Genomic DNA, 18532 nt, shown 5'->3' with positions numbered 1-18532 from the left:
CCCCCCCACCCCCCCCCGCCTGCTGTCCATCTAGGATGGCCTCAGAAAAGAGAAATGGTGTGAAATATGAAGCTGTTTACTTTGTGTCTTCATAAGACATTCTGGAATGAAATGGGAATTGCTCATTAGAATGCATACATATTTTTAAATAACCTGTGTTTTGCATTTATTCTTTCTGCCTCTGTACCTTACATTACCAACGATAAACAAGAAGAACATGGCATTCAGATTTAGCAATTATATAACTGAGCTGAAAAAAATCTCAACATTTCATTAGGAACTTTGAAAGCTTATAAATCTGCTTGAATTTTCTCCCATTAAAAATTTTGTTAACACAAACTATTGCCCCAAAATGCACTTGATTAACTTTTCTTATTTAAAGGTTTAAAAAAATCATTATTTTTTGATCTTTTGTTTGTTTTTCTTTGCTGTAAGGATTCTAATGTATTTAGAGCACACAATATAATATCCAGGAGGAATCCACCATATCATGTAATTCAATCACACAGATAGGAATTAACCTAGCTAGCATTTGAACTGAGGCATTCCGAATCAATTTGTCAGATCCCTTCTGGTTGAATATAGCAGGAAAATGGCAAAATGGAGTTAAGGAAAAAAGAGAATATATCAGCTAATTGAAATGTTCAGAAGATTTGTTTGTTTGTTTGTTTGGTTGTCTTTTGGGAGGTAGGCATCAAGCATGACTTGAGTTAGGTGTGTGAAGAATATCAAATTTCTTTTCTGTGTTAGCTTCAGCTTTCAGAGATGCTTTCTCTATTTGGTGGAAAATTGTTCACTAGAATTTTGGAGTTTATGCCTCACTGTGTCAAAAAACCTGAGTGGGAGGAGATTCCTTCTTCAGTAGTCATTCTGCAAGCAGTCCTAGAACTGAGTCTAATTGTCTTTGGTTGGTTTGTCTTCATCCCCATGTTTGTCTAGTCAAGGTGGCCATGCTCCACAAGGCCTCTGATGACAAGACCTGAATTATGTCCTGTCAACTAATTCCAGAGGAGTGATCAGCCCAACTAAAATGAGATTGGGAGGATTGGGTTTTCTAAGGAAAATTAAAATGCGGGCAAAAAATAATTTAAAAAGCAAACAACAAATGTCCTCTGCAGACTTAGAATCCAGGACATCAATTCTTGTAACCTTCAAAATGGAACGTTATTACTTTTAAAGCTCAGTGCTGTACCCTGAATCTTATAATCTTCTTAATTGAATGGTTTATCAGACTTATAGCTCCAATGAGAAAGAAAGAGAGAGAGAGAGAGAGAGAAAGAAAGAAAGAGAGAAAGAGAGAGAGAAAAAAGAAAAAGAAAAAGAAAATTAAAGAAGTGTTTCTTTTTTAAGTGAGACTTTACTGTCTCTGTTCAGCCTCATCTCTGTTTCATGCCTTTTGATATCATTCTGGTGTGACCACACTCTACAGAGCAATAAGTTATCAACAGATGTTCCACAATTCATGGTTTTTCACAAAGGTTCTACTACTACTAATTTTTTTGTCTTATATGCCATTCATGTTGGATTCTCCAGACTTCCATTTTGATATGTGTCTAATGCCTATATAAAAGTACTATAATAAGAAATATTTAAAGGTTTCCTACATTTGGCATTGTAACTAGAGTAGTACATTATCAGAGCCTATTGGGAGTTCTAATTAATTGAATTTTTAAGAGGCAGATCCTGAAAGTATAATTTTTTAAAAGTGATTTATTAGATGAGTTCTTAGAAAGAACCCAAAGGAAAATAGGGAAGTCGGGCAGGGAAGAGAAAGTAGCCATGCTCAGTACAGTGTCAAGCAAAGTTCCACAGAAGATAAATTTGGCTCAGTCCTATAGCTCTGGAGAGAATACAGGTCACATTTAGAGTTGTCCCACAACCAGGGACATGGAAGCTGGAGAAGTTATACCCTAGAACCTAGTCAGTGATTGGTTAAGGGCTACTCCTGGGGGCATGTAAATTCCTAGGTACTTTCAGTTCTCTCTTTATGAAGATAAGTTAGCTATAGCAGCTTGAGGACAGTGTCCAAAAAGAGATAACATGTACCGGCTCTTAAGGGTACAAAAGTGCATAAGAATCTGGGACAGAAGAAGAATTAGAAGGAATTTGAGTCTAACACTGACATTTTCTGCTACATTATTCTTCTAAGAAAAGTATATCTATATAGGATACCCCATTTCTCCTATTAACTTTAATGTTGTCACAGAGTTATTTTTCCGTGGAAAAGGTGGAATTCTTCCACCTTCTCCAAAAGGCTGGACTTGTTCTTTTTACACCCACACAATTTGGCCACTTAAAATGGAGATGCACTACTGTAAAGTAACAAATACCTAGGCTGCAAGGGAATGTTCCAGTTAGGTTTGTGCAAAAGTAATTGTACTTTTGCCATGACTTTTGATGGCAAAAAACTGCAATTATTTTTGCCCCAACTTAATACAGTATCTGTGAAGTCAGAATTCTTTTCCAGTAACCTGGAAATCAATCTCAGCTCTGTCTCTTTAGCTTTACGAAAAGTAAGTGAAATTATATGTACATATTATACAGATACAGAGTACCTGGTACTCTGTATTGTACAGGTACTGTTAGTCTGTATAATATAAGGTAGCTATTTGTTGTGATATTATTACAATTATCATAATTGTCAAAATGTTCAATTACTTAGGTATTTAGTTATATAAAAATGACATCTGTCTTCACAATTAATATAGAGAACTAAGATATAGCAGTGGGAAAAATACACAATTTTTACTTCTATTTTGTCTGAATGTTTTAGATTAAAAGCTTTTTCAGTGATATACTTTGCATGTATTTGTCATAAATCTCAGAGATTTGCTGTCATAAAAAGATAATGAATCATGAATTCAGACAAATATTAGAGCTTTTCATTTTCTTTGTAAATTTTTTTTCTTAGAAAATTTTTGTTACACTGGTAATGCATGTGCATTGTAGGGAAATAATGAAAATTAGAAATAAGCAGAAAGGGGAAAATAAAAGATACTTATATCACAACTACCCATAGATAAAAATTTCCCAAGCAATACACAACAACATTTGTATTTTTAATTGAGTAATACCTCACATTCTATAAAATTCACTAGACATTGTGAATATCTATGTGAATAAATTTTCTTCTGGAATTTCATTCTTATTGGTTTGATATGCCCTAAGATGAATGAAAAAGAACATCAGTTATCTGAGGTTAATTGTTACCAAGAATATGCCAATTTATTGAAATGTCAACTTAAATTTGTAGTAAGTGACAAGGCTTTTCAAAAGGACAAAAACTTAGTATACAATAATAATAAGTTTATTTTGTACTTAAGACAATTCAAAATACAAGTTTTCACTGTAGTTGTATGCTAATTCTGAGACAAATAGATGAATCAAACATTGATTTGGGGCACATTTTCTGGCAAATATGTTTGAGCACATCTGATTTTATTCTTGTACTTTATCCTTCATGTACACAGGAGGATCATAATTTTTTCCAATAAAAATGTCTAAGGCTTAATAAGTTTTCTTACTTGAAGCTTCTACTGAGCCATCCCCAACTTTCTGCAGTTGTTTACTGCTCAAACTCTTCAAATCTTTATTTGCCAACTGCTTTGCATGTAATTGGATGAGTCTCCCATATGACTTCTGCTGACCTGAAGAAATTCTGCCTCTTCTTCAAGGTTTACAAATTGACTTTGCAAAATGACTTACTACCATTATTATTAATAATTTGAAATATAATTAGAAAATAATTATTTAAACTATCTGAAAATCTATAAGGGAATGAAGAATGACTTGACAAGAGGAAAGGAGAGATGTTAATGTGAACAGACTGGGAATTCATTTTACATATGATTAGTTTAGTAGTGGATGTTTTCCTTCTGGAACTTTGCTTGCAGCCTGCCTGTTCTTACATTATGCCTTCTAAACCATTAATTTCTAAATCCATTTCTTACTGTTAAACACCTAGTTTCATTTATTATAACATGTGTTTTTGATCCTTTAAAAGATACCCATATTAGACTAAAAATAAATACGAGAAAGCAGACTAAATTCATATTAATAAAGTTACTTTATTTACAAATTCTGTATAACAGGAGACAGTGTGCAATGTAAATCCAGCTCTATTTTGTTATTATTTTTTAAATAGTGTATAAATGAGAACTTTTTTGAGAATCATAGAGCCTATTTACCAATTCATATGGGTCTATTTTATAGTGCTAATTTCCCTGGATAATTTAGCTCACCCATCACATGTCTTCAGTTACCTATTAGTACCAGTTTAGCTCTAGAACACTACATTTTTGCTGTAGAAACTATGAATATATATAAAGCCTGCCTAGTCTTAAATGTCATGTTCTCACAAAGAATTTCCTGACCACTATGATAAACTGACATAATCTTATTACTGTCTCTACACCCTATTTCTTTTAGTTTTTGGTGTTTGCAACTGTATTTGTTTTTATTATTTGTTTATGGTATGTTTTCTCACTAGTCTATGAGCAACATAAGAGCAGAGAACATACCTATTTTATTCATCAGTATTTTCCATCACTGAACATAGCACCATGACTTGCATATGGCAGACACTTAATAAAGTGTTAAATAAATGACTGATTGAGTGAATGGTGAATGATTGCATGATCTAGAAACTAGTCATAATGCAATTGATTATTAGAATATTTTTCTTGAGAGTTATTTGTAAGGATGCTCTTGTTTTATTCTGCTGTCATAAAGACTACACCATCTTCTATTCTAATGAGGTATAACTGTTTAGTCCAGTACCTGATATTAGTTGGAGAAGGTGGGATGGAAGCCCGTTGCCAGGAAAAGTCAAGTACAGCAAAACCCAAGCTATCCTTGAAATACCAAACTTTCAACAAGAAGATGAAGGCTTTTATGAGTGCATTGCAAGCAACCTTCGAGGAAGAAACCTTGCAAAGGGTCAACTCATTTTTTATGGTAAGCTAATTGAATTTCAAATGTAAATAAAATATTTGGTAATGCCCTTCATAATAAACTGTGGAACTCATTAGCATGTTGTGAAAAAGTGTCTTGGGGAAATAAGGAAGGCCTATTTCCAGGTTTAGATGCTTATGCTTAATACAATGATTAGCAAATGGAAATGACCGCCTTTAAAATATGGTTTTAATTTTAGCATGGTCTTTGAATGCTATTGTTTATTATAATTGCCTTGAAAACATCAGCAGTATCCTGTTAGAGCCATAAAAGTTTATAATAAAAGGTAGCATGAACTCTCATATATTTCCCATAACATGTTCTCTAACAGATTATAGCAATCTTAATTCTAATACTAAGTAGAATTTATAAATGAAGGAAAAAATTGATAGGGAAAACATAATACTGCATGGTGGTTTATAATATTTGTTTCTGTTTTTGATATTTTGCCCACCCATAAGTAGATAATGTAAAAATAAGATGATTTCATTATTAAAAATTATGTTTGTCTCAGTTACCAAAATCTCTCATAAACTTCAGTGAGATGATGAATGCATATATTATCTAAATGCTGTCTTTGTGTCTTCTTTCATTCGAGCTTGAAATTTTCTCTTACTTACATTAAATAAACCATAAAATATTCCTTAGAATTTTCAAAATGTGGTGTACTATTAAAATATCTTTAACTTCTTCAGTAAATTCAATATATCTGAATTAGATAACTTTAAAAAAGTATTTATATGTGGCCAAAAATACTTTCCTATGTGACATGTTTATAATCAATGATAAAGTAATTGGAGAAAGTGTGTGTGTGTGTGTGTGTGTGTGTGTGTGTGTGTGTGTGATAACTAGAAAAATTTCAGATACTGTAATTACTCCATAGGAATGCTGATTGATTGTCCTGTGGGGAGAAAATATTGTATGTCTGTAATATGATTTTCCATTTTCTTTAGAATTTTCAACTTTAACCTGCAATGAAAAGTACTATTTTATATATAGAATATGATTTCCTACTCATTATTCTCCTACAATTTTAGCAAAGCTAGCCAAGAAAATCAATGGTTTTTTTTTCAATAGTATCTACACTTTAAAGGAAAGTCTTTGGAATTTAGCATTCTTTGTAAATAAAATACGGTGCAAATGAGAGTTTTTGGTAGAATTAAGATGTTGAATGCTTTGGCTAGTTTTAAAGACATATTTTCCATTTTTATATTTCATATACAAAGATAGAGCCAAGAGATGAACCAGAACACAAAGGTATCCATCAACTGGAAATCAATAATAAAGTACTTTTCTCTATACTGATATGGCAAATGTGAGCTTACATAGCAATTTTATAAACATTCATTTGTATAATTCTTAATCTTAAGGAGTAGAAATCTTGTGATTAATCTTTAGAGGTAGAAACAATCTGCAGTGATACTATAGACAAAAAATTCTTGAGTTAATTGTGCAAGATATCAGAGATAGTGATTGTCAGGTTCAAGATCAGAACGTTGAAATGCCTTCTGAAACTGGACTCTGTCAGAGCATTTCGACATGGTGGTCTAAATTCATTGCACTGTATCTCATCAAAACCAAATTAGCCATTTAATGAGCCTGAAATGGTCCGTGTGGGTAATAATGGATACCCACAATAACATAATCATTTATGCTTCTTAGTCACCTATTAATTCACTTTCTGAAGTGCTCCCAAAAGAAAAGAGAATTGACTAATTACCTCAGAGTTGAATAATACGTGAGAAATTCAAGAAAAAAATCTCTCAGTCTCAATTATATTGCCATGTTTATGTTATAATTCAGAACCAAGTAATATTATATATCCATATATATTGTACTTTTATAACCTCCAAATGAAATCTCTAAAGTATTATTCATCATAGAAAATAGAACATGTTCAGAAGGGTTAAGTGACTTTTCATAATTAGTCAATATGGCAGAAAAAAATCTAAAACTCAAGCCTGTATGGTAGACCCCAAATCCTAAGCATCTTCTCCCATGAGTTTCCTACCTAGTTGAAAATTTAAAACTTTGCTCTCCAGAATTTTAATCATCCAAAGAATATGCACATTAAATAAATGAATGTGCTCTAAAGTTACAATTATTGCATTAAGTATAAAATCAGATATATCTGAAACCTTTGTAAGCTATGTGAAATTGTATATGAGCATGCATTTCTTTTCCCAGATCAAACATATATTAATTAGGGCAATTTCTAAACAAGTACCTATGAATTACATAATTTTATTAATAATACCCAGAAACCTGATTTGATTTCATCAATACACCCAGTTCTTCTAAGTTTTGCCTTGATTTGTCCCTCAAGGCTTCAGGAAGCATATTCTATAATGGGAAGTTTTCCTGATTTCCACAAGAGGTAATCCTGGGCTTAGTTCCCACCACCCAGAGACATCATGATTGCTTTTAATCATTCATAGGCTCATTGGAGGATCTTCTCTCTTGGTGGGGGCCAGTTTTGCAGTAGAAAAACTCTAGAAGTCAGACAGACTTGGATTTTATATTGTATACAATTTTGACCCCTCTTGGCCTGACATCTTATTACTTGAACCATTTCTACAGTGACCAGTTCAGCACTGTGTTTTGTACGTGTAACCTTAAAGAGTGTTGTCTCAGGTGCCAAACGAAGTACATCTTGTTTCCTGTTCTGGGTTTTCTTTGGCTCCTTCGTGAGCCTACTCAGCTTTAAGCATGGATGTGCCAGTAGTTTACACCTGTGCTACCCTTAGATGACCCTGAATGGGAACTAGTGAATAAATGATTCCCTTTCCTTTCGCTGGTTAGACAGATCATAAAGACTCCTTAGAAGTTGGCATGAGATAGAGCAAAATGGATCATGTTGGTTGTCAACTCAATAACTCATCCTTGCATTGACATTTTTTTTTACTTTCCTGTGACTACCTCTTTTCCTGATATATTTCCCTTGGGCTAGCATTCTCAAATAAACACGTGGAACTCAAGCCTTTTACTCAGGTTCTGCTTTTAGGGTTCAAATTCTGGTTTCCTTGTTTTCTACCATGTGATCTTGTACAGGTTACCTAACATCTTTGCAAGAATCCGCTGAAAAGACTGTACAGAGAATTAAGTGCAATTACAAATATAAAGCATGGGGCTTGCCACAGCCTGAGAGTCCAAGGGAATCATCATATACTTCTGTATATCCAAGGAAATAACTAAAGGAGAGAGATTAATTGGCACCTCTAGGCAGTTTCTAGTCAGCTCATGAAAGAGATATTCATGTTAAAACATTTAATTTCCAACTAGCCTGTTTCCATAAATAATGGTAAAAATAACAATCTTTCTTTCTTTCTTTTTTTTTTTTTTTGAGACGGAGTTTCACTCTTGTTATCCAGGCTGGAGTGCAATGGTGCAATCTCGGCTCACCGCAACCTCCACCTCCTGGGTTCAGGCAATTCTCCTGCCTCAGCCTCCTGAGTAGCTGGGATTACAGGCACACGCCACCATGCCCAGCTAATTTTTTGTATTTTTAGTAGAGACGGGGTTTCACCATGTTGACCAGGATGGTCTCGATCACTTGACCTTGTGATCCACCCGCCTCGGCCTCCCAAAGTGCTGGGATTACAGGCTTGAGCCACCGCGCCCGGCGCACAATCTTACTTTCCCATTAATTTTGCCAGTTGCTTGTTGCTTTAGTACTGTGAAGAAATTTCTCAAATTAGAGAAAATTTGGAAAACTCCCACCCAGGATTAAAGTAAGATACTGAACCTGTATACAACTCCAAATGTTCTCATTTCTTGTCAAGAGTTTTATCTAGAAAAAAAGAATATTGGGTTATCTTTCTACCAAAATATGAGGAGGCTTCTGTTTGATTTATGCTTCAAGGTATTGACTGAGTTGTAGGTGTTTCTGATATAGGTACAGATTTATTGCTTTTAGTTTAGAACAAATATAATCAGTGAACTTTCAGATTTATTACACAGGTTCATATTTTATATACATTTTCTAACTTGATCTACGTTCTAATATTTAGCATGGACTTATTCCTTGGCCTTTTCTACATTTTGACTTTTTCACACAGCTCCCAAGTTGTTATACAGGTGCAGCAAAATGACAAATGAGAAACATTTAACTTGAGCCAGATGCCCAATGATACTTGCAGCAGGATTTCTGTCACCCCACATTGAAGCTCCTGCATTTCCCCTCCCTCAAATTAAGTGTGTGAAATCCACCTGGACCCCGTTAGCCTTGTCCTTCTGATCTGTACAGCCCCTGGAATGTTGCATACTGTCTTGGATAATTGCCTTACCAAACAGTTGCACTTGCCTTTTTGAAACAGCTCCTCCAGAATGGGAACAGAAAATCCAGAATACATACCTCTCCATCTATGACAGCTTGCTTTGGGAATGTAAAGCTAGTGGAAAGCCAAACCCTTGGTACACGTGGTTAAAAAACGGTGAACGACTCAACCCAGAGGTAAGAAACTTGTTGATATTAAAAGTTTACCTACTCTACTAAGTAAATATTATTACTAGCAGTACTAGTAGCTAACAGAAACAGCTACTGTTAAGGGAGTCTTCAGTATGTTCCAGGAAAGGAAGCATACATGGATTTATTTAATCCTTAAATAAACTTGCAAAGTAACCCACCTTTCAAATGAGAAAAATAGGTATAGAGAAGACAAATAACTTTCACAAGATCACACAGCTAGTCATTCATATTTGAATATCATCGTTGTCATTGTTGTCACTGACACAGATAACATTTATTGAACTCTCATATGAGCCAAGCCCTGTGTTAAATATTTTTCCATGCATTATCTTATTGCATCCTCCCAAAAGTCTTATGAGAGAAATACAATTATTATTCCATTATGTAGTTAAAGAAAATGAGTTTCAAAGCGGTTAGGCTACTTGTTTAAGGTCACACAGCACCTAGTAAATGTTGTAATTAGCATTTTAAACTATTTTGGTCTGATACCAAGACCAAATTTCTTAGTCACTACCCAACATCTTGGTTTTATGAAAACTGATGACTGTCTTTAAACCCCGAGGAAAGTAAAGAACTAAAGCAGTTATCCACATTTCTCAATTTAAAGCATACTTTCTTCTACAATACCGAGAAAATGAGTTTTTAAAATCTATTACATTATCCAGATAATTGTGTTAATTCTTCATTTCACTTTGCACATGTAAGAATAGCCAGAGACACAAAGAACATCTGTTGTTTGTAAGCGGAATATAATGCTGTTCTTTGTTTCAGCATCAGTGGAATTTTCTTCCTGCAAGCCTTTTGCATATAACATTGTTTCCTCCAGCCTACTTTCTGCTTCCCTAGAGGATGGTAATACGTACCTTGAAGTATTTAGTCTTAAGTTATATATGTACTACCATGTCATTATGTGCACTTTTATGCACTCAAAGTTGTATTTCTATACCCTAAATAGTGTTCTGTAACAGATTTGGGCTGTTTAGGCACACTTTATAGTAGGCTATATAAAGGAAGGATTTAGCTCCTCCAACTTAGGACTCAATTAGAAAATTATCACATCGTTACATTTCAAATGTTTTTGAAACTTTTGGAAAATTGAAAGCCAAGGCAATGTTCTAGTCATCAGATGCATATCTAATGTTACTGTTAGTCATTTTTTTGTGGAATAATTTGGATGGTGGAGTATTCTAAATTATTGTGTATGCCAAATAACAGGAAGTTAACATACATTTTTGTGCAAAGCATGCCAATTGTCAAATAAATGAGATAACATAAAACATACTACTAACCACTAATATTATCCTAAACATACTTTCATTTTTTAAACTTAGACATGCTTCTCAGGATCTAGTAGTATATTCATATACCAAAGTATCAGATCTCATAGATACACACAAATGTTGTTTAATAACATATCCTGGTTAAGAGAATGCTGCATTAACAGATTAGCATCTTTGTATACCTTTTCCTTTATTAGGAGAGAATTCAAATAGAAAATGGGACACTCATCATAACGATGTTGAATGTGTCGGATTCTGGTGTCTACCAATGTGCTGCAGAAAACAAATATCAGATAATTTATGCAAATGCTGAATTGAGAGTTTTAGGTAAGTCATTCATTTGCAACCAGCAAATTCAAAATGACATTTTAGCAAGCTATAATTATACATAATCTGAACTCATTTTTTTTTTTGTAAATTAGCAATTGCCGTCTCATTAAATAATGGGAAATGTCTAAATCAGCCTTTTACAAAATTTAAGGTGGTGATTATTATTCTGCTTGGGCAGTGCACTGGGGCTTGAGAAAAAAACCCACCACTGAGTGCATTCAAACCAGAAGAAGCTCTTCCAAAGCTGATTCTAGTATGAATTATTGAGTATCACTCAAAAAATATCTATTAGGAATATTTTCAGCTGCGAATTAAAAAGTAATAAAACTTATCATGATTCACAGTGACTAAAAGAAACAGTGTTTTATTTATCTCTTAACAAGAGGGGCATTGGCTGCTGGGTATGGCACCTCAACTTGACACTGTTATTCTTTATAGCTTCCCTTCATGATGAAAGCATCGTGGTTTAAAGATGGCTGCTGTAGTTACAGAAATCAAGTGTATGCTCAAGGCAGAAGAAGAGGGAGGTTACAGAATTTATCACATTTGTCTGTTTTATTAGAAAAGCAGAATTTCCCTTAGCTTCCACAGCAAACTTTTCTTTATGTCATTAACTAGAGCTCTGTCACATGACCATCTAGACATCAAGAGGAGTTAGAAAGATAAGTCCCTATATTGGAAAGTGCTGAGATTAAAGCAATTTGAAAATGATATTTTGGGAAATCCAGCCAGTGGTGTCTGCCACAATAAATGACTCACTGATAGCTTTCAACCCAAGGCTTTCTTAGTGGTAGAAAGAACAAAGGAGATAAAAGAAAGGAAGGATCAAATAACAAGACACAAAGTTTCATGAGCTTATGGGTGATGAGCACTCATTCATTTGTTCATTCTTTCTATCACAGTTGTTTGATTGAATATTTATTATGTACTGAGCCGTAGCAAAATGAAGTGACCTTTATCTTCACGGAACCTATAATTTGAAGGAGCAAAATAATGTTGGATTTAAAATATGGCAGTTCTTATGGCTAAGAATTGAGTAGTCGCTATCATCGCACATGATGAATTGAACATAACCTAAATTGAGGACATTCCCTTTAATCTAAGATCACAAGTAAAAATGTACACCAGTCAAGTAAAGGGCAGAGAAGCAATATCTGAAAAGCTCAGAAGCAAGAGAGCAAGGCATATCTAAAAGAACTTCAGTTCACTTGAGCTTTAGATTAAAAATGGTGATTGAACACATGGATTCCAACATTCATGAAGTTGGAAAGATTTAGATGCACCCCAATAGCCTAATAATTTCTTGTCCTTGGGAACTGGCATTTGTTTAACATATTTAGTGAGGGAAAAGCCAACATAATGATATAGTATTTCTGATTTATTTCAATGGTATTTTATTGCTAATAGCAAAAAGTTTTCTGATTTACTTCAGTGCTAACTGCAATAGAATACAACTGAAATAAATCAGAAACACACATACACACACACACACACATATATATAAATACATGAATATATATATACACGTATGTATATATATATGTATATGTATGTATATGATATATATGATCTTTTTTTTTGGCTGAAATAGACTTTCCTGGTCAGGATTAAAATCCTTCTTCAGTCTATTTATCTTCTTTGTTGTAAATGCTATCAGAAAAGTGACTTTGTCTAACTTTCATCTGCCCTACCAACTTGCTTTTGTTATTGCAATGGCCACCAACAAAACAAAAATAAGTTAGTTTTTGAGCCCATATTTTGTGCCAAACACTATACTATAGTCCCTTGCAGCTGTTATGTCATTTAATCCCCACACTATCTTCCTAAGGTAATGTCTATTGTTATCTTCATTTTACAAACTAAACATAAGCTCTAAAATGTTAAGTCAGTATTTGGTCCCAGAATACCTTGAGCAAAGTAACTTGAAAAGAGGTTACAACTATAAATATTAGATTCTGTCTAGCATAGCAAGTCACTCCTTAAGTCACTACATGTTAATTGAGTAATTAAAAATTTTTTTTTAATTTGTTTTTAGCCTCAGCTCCAGATTTCTCCAAAAGTCCTGTTAAGAAAAATTCATTTGTTCAAGTTGGTGGGGATATTGTTATCGAATGCAAACCAAATGCTTTTCCCAGGGCAGCTATCTCTTGGAAAAGAGGAATGGAGACCCTTAGACAAAGCAAAAGGTAAATTAATTTTAAAAAAAAAATATTTTAAAGTGTTTATAATACAATATCTTGCAAATTTTTAGGTTTTAGTAGCCCTTTCAAAATTTCCTCTTTTGTGATAAACATTTCAGTGGCATATCCAGAGATGCCAACATTCTTCTCATGATAGTAAAAAACAAAAAGATCTGATAAAATGAAGACCTGTTTGTATGAATTAGCTGCAGTATTTTCAGTGAATGCACTTGTAATAGATAGATTTTTAAAAATCTTTTAAGACCTTTTTCTACATTCAGTTTGAAGGCTTTTTCCCTACCCGGCCTGCTGAGAAATCAGTGCAAAGAACATTTCACAAAGGAGAGACACTCATTGGCACACACCTGGTGTTGTGGTTTTTAAATAGTCACACAGGTGTTCACACCATGACAAAATGAATTCACCACATGAAGAAATGTAGAGAGTTTCCTGTAGAGAAGGAAGAGAGGTTTCCTTCCATAACGGATGCAGTTGCAAAACCCTAGATCAGCACTGGCATGTTTTCTAGGAGACTTTGACAGAAAAAAAAACAGATGTTTTTCTCTACTTTGTAATACATTTTATTCTATTGTACTGAAGAGCCTTGTATACATGAAGTGAGTAGACTACAGATGCTGCTGTCTTTAATGACTCACGCATGTTACTATATAATCAGATATGCAATTAAATCCTAATGTGAATGAGCCAATGTGCTAAAGATATGAAAATAGTCCCTTTAGTTCAATGAGCTCTTCATCAGCATCATATGTTCCATGACTTAATGCTTACCAGGACAGGCAGGTAAAAGGCCAGGTGAAAGAAAGGACAACTAAAGTGTGTTAAAAAATGATAATCGTTAGTCTTGGAAGAAATGACTGTGAAGGACTAGAAAGTGAGTTCTATACCCAAAAGGGATAGTCACAACTCCAAATTCTGTCAACTGTTGCCTTGTGGGAAAATAGAACTAGGTTTGTAGAACTTCCAATGTTTCAGAGAAACCTGGAAATCTGCATTCTGGTATTGAATCTCCCGTGCCAGAAAAGTGGCCATAGGCTGGATGTGGGGACACGATTTTATCACTTCTAATCCCAGTATTTCATTTGTGGCCACAGAAAAAAGATAAGAGGTTAAAACAAACAAAAATCCAGGGGTTTCTGTGGTTTGTGTAAAGTCCCATTGTAGTTATAACTGCTGCCTTGAAGACTCTTTCCATTTATGATGATGTGTTCCATTAATGAGGTATATACCAGAGAGCCCCTTCTAGGGCATTCTGTCTACCCTTATTCTATAAACTTCTTTACATCCCTGGACTAAAGCTTTTCCCAGGACAGGAATTATGTCAAATTTATCTTCGTATGTCCTGTACCTTAACACAGAACCAAAATTAATAAATATCTGTGGAATGAATGAATGAGTCAAAAAAGACTAATATTTAAGGTGTTGCCAGCTTTAGAGAAAGGTTGTTCTTGGGGAAATGCCTCAAGACTTAAGAACAGCTGCTTCAGAACTAAGCTGAAAGAAAAGGTGAAAGGAAACATGTTCCCTGACTCAGTTTGGGTCTCTTCTGTGTGCATTTCCTGGGATATTTTCTCCCCAAAGATTTAGATGTGAATTCTTCTTAAATGTTTCCTCCTTTGTTCCTAAAATCGAATCAAGGTTTGAATATATGGCTGTGAAACAGAAAAACATAAGAGACCCTGCAGTATCAAACACAGCACCCTGTTCTAAGGCTCTGGACAAATTGATTAACAGTGCCTCATTTAATAAAGTAACTCACCAAAAGATCAGAATGATGACATTTACCTTCCACAAGTTGTAAAGGCCCAAAGGCAAAGTATGTGGGGAGGAGAAAAAAAAGGAAGAGGAAGGATCTGAATAAAGCTAAGATAAAGAGAGAGAGAGAAAAAAGCACAAATAAAACTGTTTTTTAAAATAACTTTTCAGGTTTTTGTTTTATTTTATTTTGCCCCCTTTGGAAAAATTTGGGGGTCATTTTAGCCCCAGCACAGTACCAATAGTCATATCAGTTCAGCATTGTCTCTCTGTGATTAAGGGAATGAGCACTGTGATTTCTGTTTATAGATTATTCTTTCATTCTATCCTTTCATTGCTTTAGGATTTCACTGCAGGTCTTAATAAAAGAAAACATACATACAAACAAACAAACAAATTATCTCTTGAATGTGCATTCTTAAATGCTGAAAATAATTGAGCTCCAGCAGAATGTAGTAATTATAGTCGCAATATCTCTGCATGGTATAGATTACATTGATCAGTAATTTTGAAAAGGTCACACAGTCAACTCCATAAGTCTATGTCCCTGCACACTTCCTAGCCTGTCCCTTCTTCTGATGCCATCAATCTGCCTGGTTTTATTAAGTGCATGGCTTCAAGCTGTTTGTTGAGAAATACAGCATCTATGCTTCTGTTTGTGTTGGCCTATTGGCTTTTTTGCAGTCTTATCACAGGACTTCCAGAAAGATTGAAGTAACAAATTAGAGTAGTGGTAAAAAAAAATAAAGAGAGGAGGGAAGGAAGGAAGGAAGGAAGGAAGGAAGGAAGGAAGGAAGGAAGGAAGGAAGGAAGGAAGGAAGGAAGGAAGGAAGGGAGGGAGGGAGGAAAGAGGGGGAAAGAAAGAGAGAGAGGAAGGAGGAAGGACAAGAAGGGGCACTGCTGTTTACTAGAGATGTAGTGTGGTATACTAAAAGGATTTCAGGCCCTACCCTATTGAGTGCATAACTTTGGGCAAGTCATTTGTCTTCCAAAGACTTTCATATATAAAATTAATTAGAAGTACTTCATTTTCCCAAAAGAGGAAAGTCAAACGGTTTCTTCAAGCTTGTTCAGGCCCAAGGTTGATAATTTCTTCTTCATCTTTGGTTTGAACCATTACATGGTAGCCAAATTCTTTTTTCCCTGATCAGAACTCACTCTTCTTTTTCAAAAGAGTGTTGACAGAACAGATCCTAAATCCGAGCCAAGTAATTACATTTAGCTTTCAAATTGTCATGACGCTGGAGAAGATAATATTAAAGAACGCTTTGGAGAAGACAATATTACAGTAGTAGTTAATTTCACAAAATATTTTTTTCTTACATTTGAACACATAAATAAAATTTATTTAATTGAGTATATATGTATTCATGTGGGTGGGGTGTGGGTAGATGGATATTTAGGAATTGGCATCAGATTTCCAAAGCAAAGGAAGTTAAATATATTAGGAGCCAGGGACAGAGTATTGGGCATAAAGGTTGACTTTGCAATTAATTTTTAGATTTGATTGCAAATGCAAGGTTTATTGCATGTGTACATACACTATTCGTGCTGTATTTGAAAGGAGCACTAGAGATAATCTGGCCTATTTTCTGAAATTACAGTACCAGATCCTAAACTCAAACACAGAATACTGAGCCCAGGACACATTTTTTAATGCCATACCAGGCTAATTATTTCACTTAAATAGCCATGTATATAACATATATAACTTCTACCATCTCATACCTCTGCTAAAGTATGACAGAGTTGTATATGTAGGAAGAATAAGAGTCAGATAAAGGAAAAAAAAGTTCAAATTTTTACAATGATTCCGAGTAGAAATAATTTCTGGTTCTTCACCTTGGAAATACCTATGTGAGGAAATGTACATTTTTAGTTTCTGTTATAAAACTTCTATATGGTACTGTCTACTTTGAAATTTCATTGTCACTAACTCTTGCAGCCAATAAAGTATAACTACCTTGAGATGGTTAAGAGGGCTCTAAAGAAGCCTATTCAGAGTAATCAGACTGAATTGCTGACTTATAAAAAATGGCAGCAGTATATATATTTTGACAATTTCTTCTAGTCTTATATGAATTGAAACAGCTTCCATCACACAGCTAGTAAGTGAAGAAGCTTAGATCTTGGTGCCAAGTCTTCCATCTCTGTATTCACATCTTTTCCTTTCTGTGGTTAATGGAGAACACACACATTCTTCAGTTTTTGAAATGCTGTTGTCACATGATTTGAGGTAATTTGATGTGTTGCTAATTCAGATTAAGTAACATTTCCCAATACAGTGAACATGTTTATTATTATTAGTCTATGTGCTGTAATTGAATTCTTCGGTGTTTTAAGAGTTCTATTCCTAAAACAAGGATCTATATTCATAGCAGCCTGTCAGAGGAGAAAAGTATTTCTTGCACTAAAAATCGGTAGATGGCCTTACAAAGTCCAAAGGCTGCCTGCTTTCCTGCTAGTAATGAATGGTCATGCAACATCTGTCTCAGGCCTACCAGTGGTTTAGAAATAGCACTTATATTGAAGAGAAGCAAAGGGAATATTCCTGCAGGAGAAACCAGGAAGCACTGGGAATTAGAAAACAGAGGTTGTAGTCCTAGATCCATCACTGATAAGTGGTATGACCTTGAATAGAAATGCTAGACTCCTATTTTTTTTTTTGAGGCCACTGTTTCCTGGATTTATCTTAAGATGAAATAATATGAAAACAATTTTAAGAAATATTAAACACTATATTCATATGTTGTACTGGACCGAGCATAGAAAGTCAACTCCCAGACAAAAGTATGCCAAATTGCAGGGTTTATTGTGCCGGCAGCCATGAAGGACTCGCGTCTCTCCAACCCGTGGTGTTGAAAGGAGAGTTCCAATGCTTTTTATACCCAAAAAGCCACCTTGGGAGTGGGGGTGAAGAGCCGGGATGGGGCTTCAGACATTCTGAGGGCTAGTGGATTCTGTAACTCATCTCCTGGGCGGAGACGGGGGATCTGGACATTCCGAGGGCTCGGGGACTTTTGTCATTCCGTTTAAGTGGTTTACAGAAGTCAAGATAAACATTAGTTTATACATTATCTGGGTAGGGTGGAATTCACAGACCCGAGTTACTTATTACAAGTCGCAGGAGCCAGGATGGAATTAGGTGGGGATGCTTATTATGGTTATTACCAATAGTCAAAAGGCTAGCAACTCTGGCAGTCTCCGATAAGTGTTTTTACCCCTTTGCATTCTGCAAAGTAAACTAGCAGCTGTATTTACAGAGACCAAGGCCCACGGTTATTGTGAGGAGAATGGAACAGCCATTACAACGTATTTTAAAAACAGCTTTGTCCTTTATAAAATGGCATTTCTCATGTTCTAACTTTAGGCTGGCCATGTTACACATATAGTGTCTGTTTGCACAGAGATTACATTTTAAAAATCAATAAAAACCCTACCTCAGGAGGTTAAAATTGAAAGTTCCATCTTAGTTATAGCTTTATATATGCTTTAATGATTTGCTTGGGTGACCAAGTGACTTAGCCAAACATGAAAATTGCTGTGAA

The 18532-nt window shown here is 34.8% G+C and overlaps 1 protein-coding gene across 2 annotated transcripts in view; it reads left to right on the top strand.

Moving 5' to 3' along the window:
• CNTN6 (contactin 6) overlaps positions 1 to 18532 on the top strand; it is a 297903-nt gene that overhangs the window by 213011 nt on the left and 66360 nt on the right. For both annotated transcript variants that reach the window (XM_074404894.1, XM_074404893.1), the window contains exons 8-11: positions 4772 to 4956; positions 9270 to 9406; positions 10899 to 11028; positions 13067 to 13217. In XM_074404894.1, coding sequence (XP_074260995.1) covers positions 4772 to 4956; positions 9270 to 9406; positions 10899 to 11028; positions 13067 to 13217 — 603 coding nt within the window. The remainder of the gene's footprint in view (positions 1 to 4771; positions 4957 to 9269; positions 9407 to 10898; positions 11029 to 13066; positions 13218 to 18532) is intronic.

Source organism: Saimiri boliviensis, chromosome 8, assembly GCF_048565385.1.
Source record: "Saimiri boliviensis isolate mSaiBol1 chromosome 8, mSaiBol1.pri, whole genome shotgun sequence".
NCBI lineage: Eukaryota > Metazoa > Chordata > Mammalia > Primates > Cebidae > Saimiri > Saimiri boliviensis.
The sequence above is the reverse complement of the archived record's forward strand: the minus strand, read 5'-3'. Positions and strand labels throughout refer to the sequence as shown.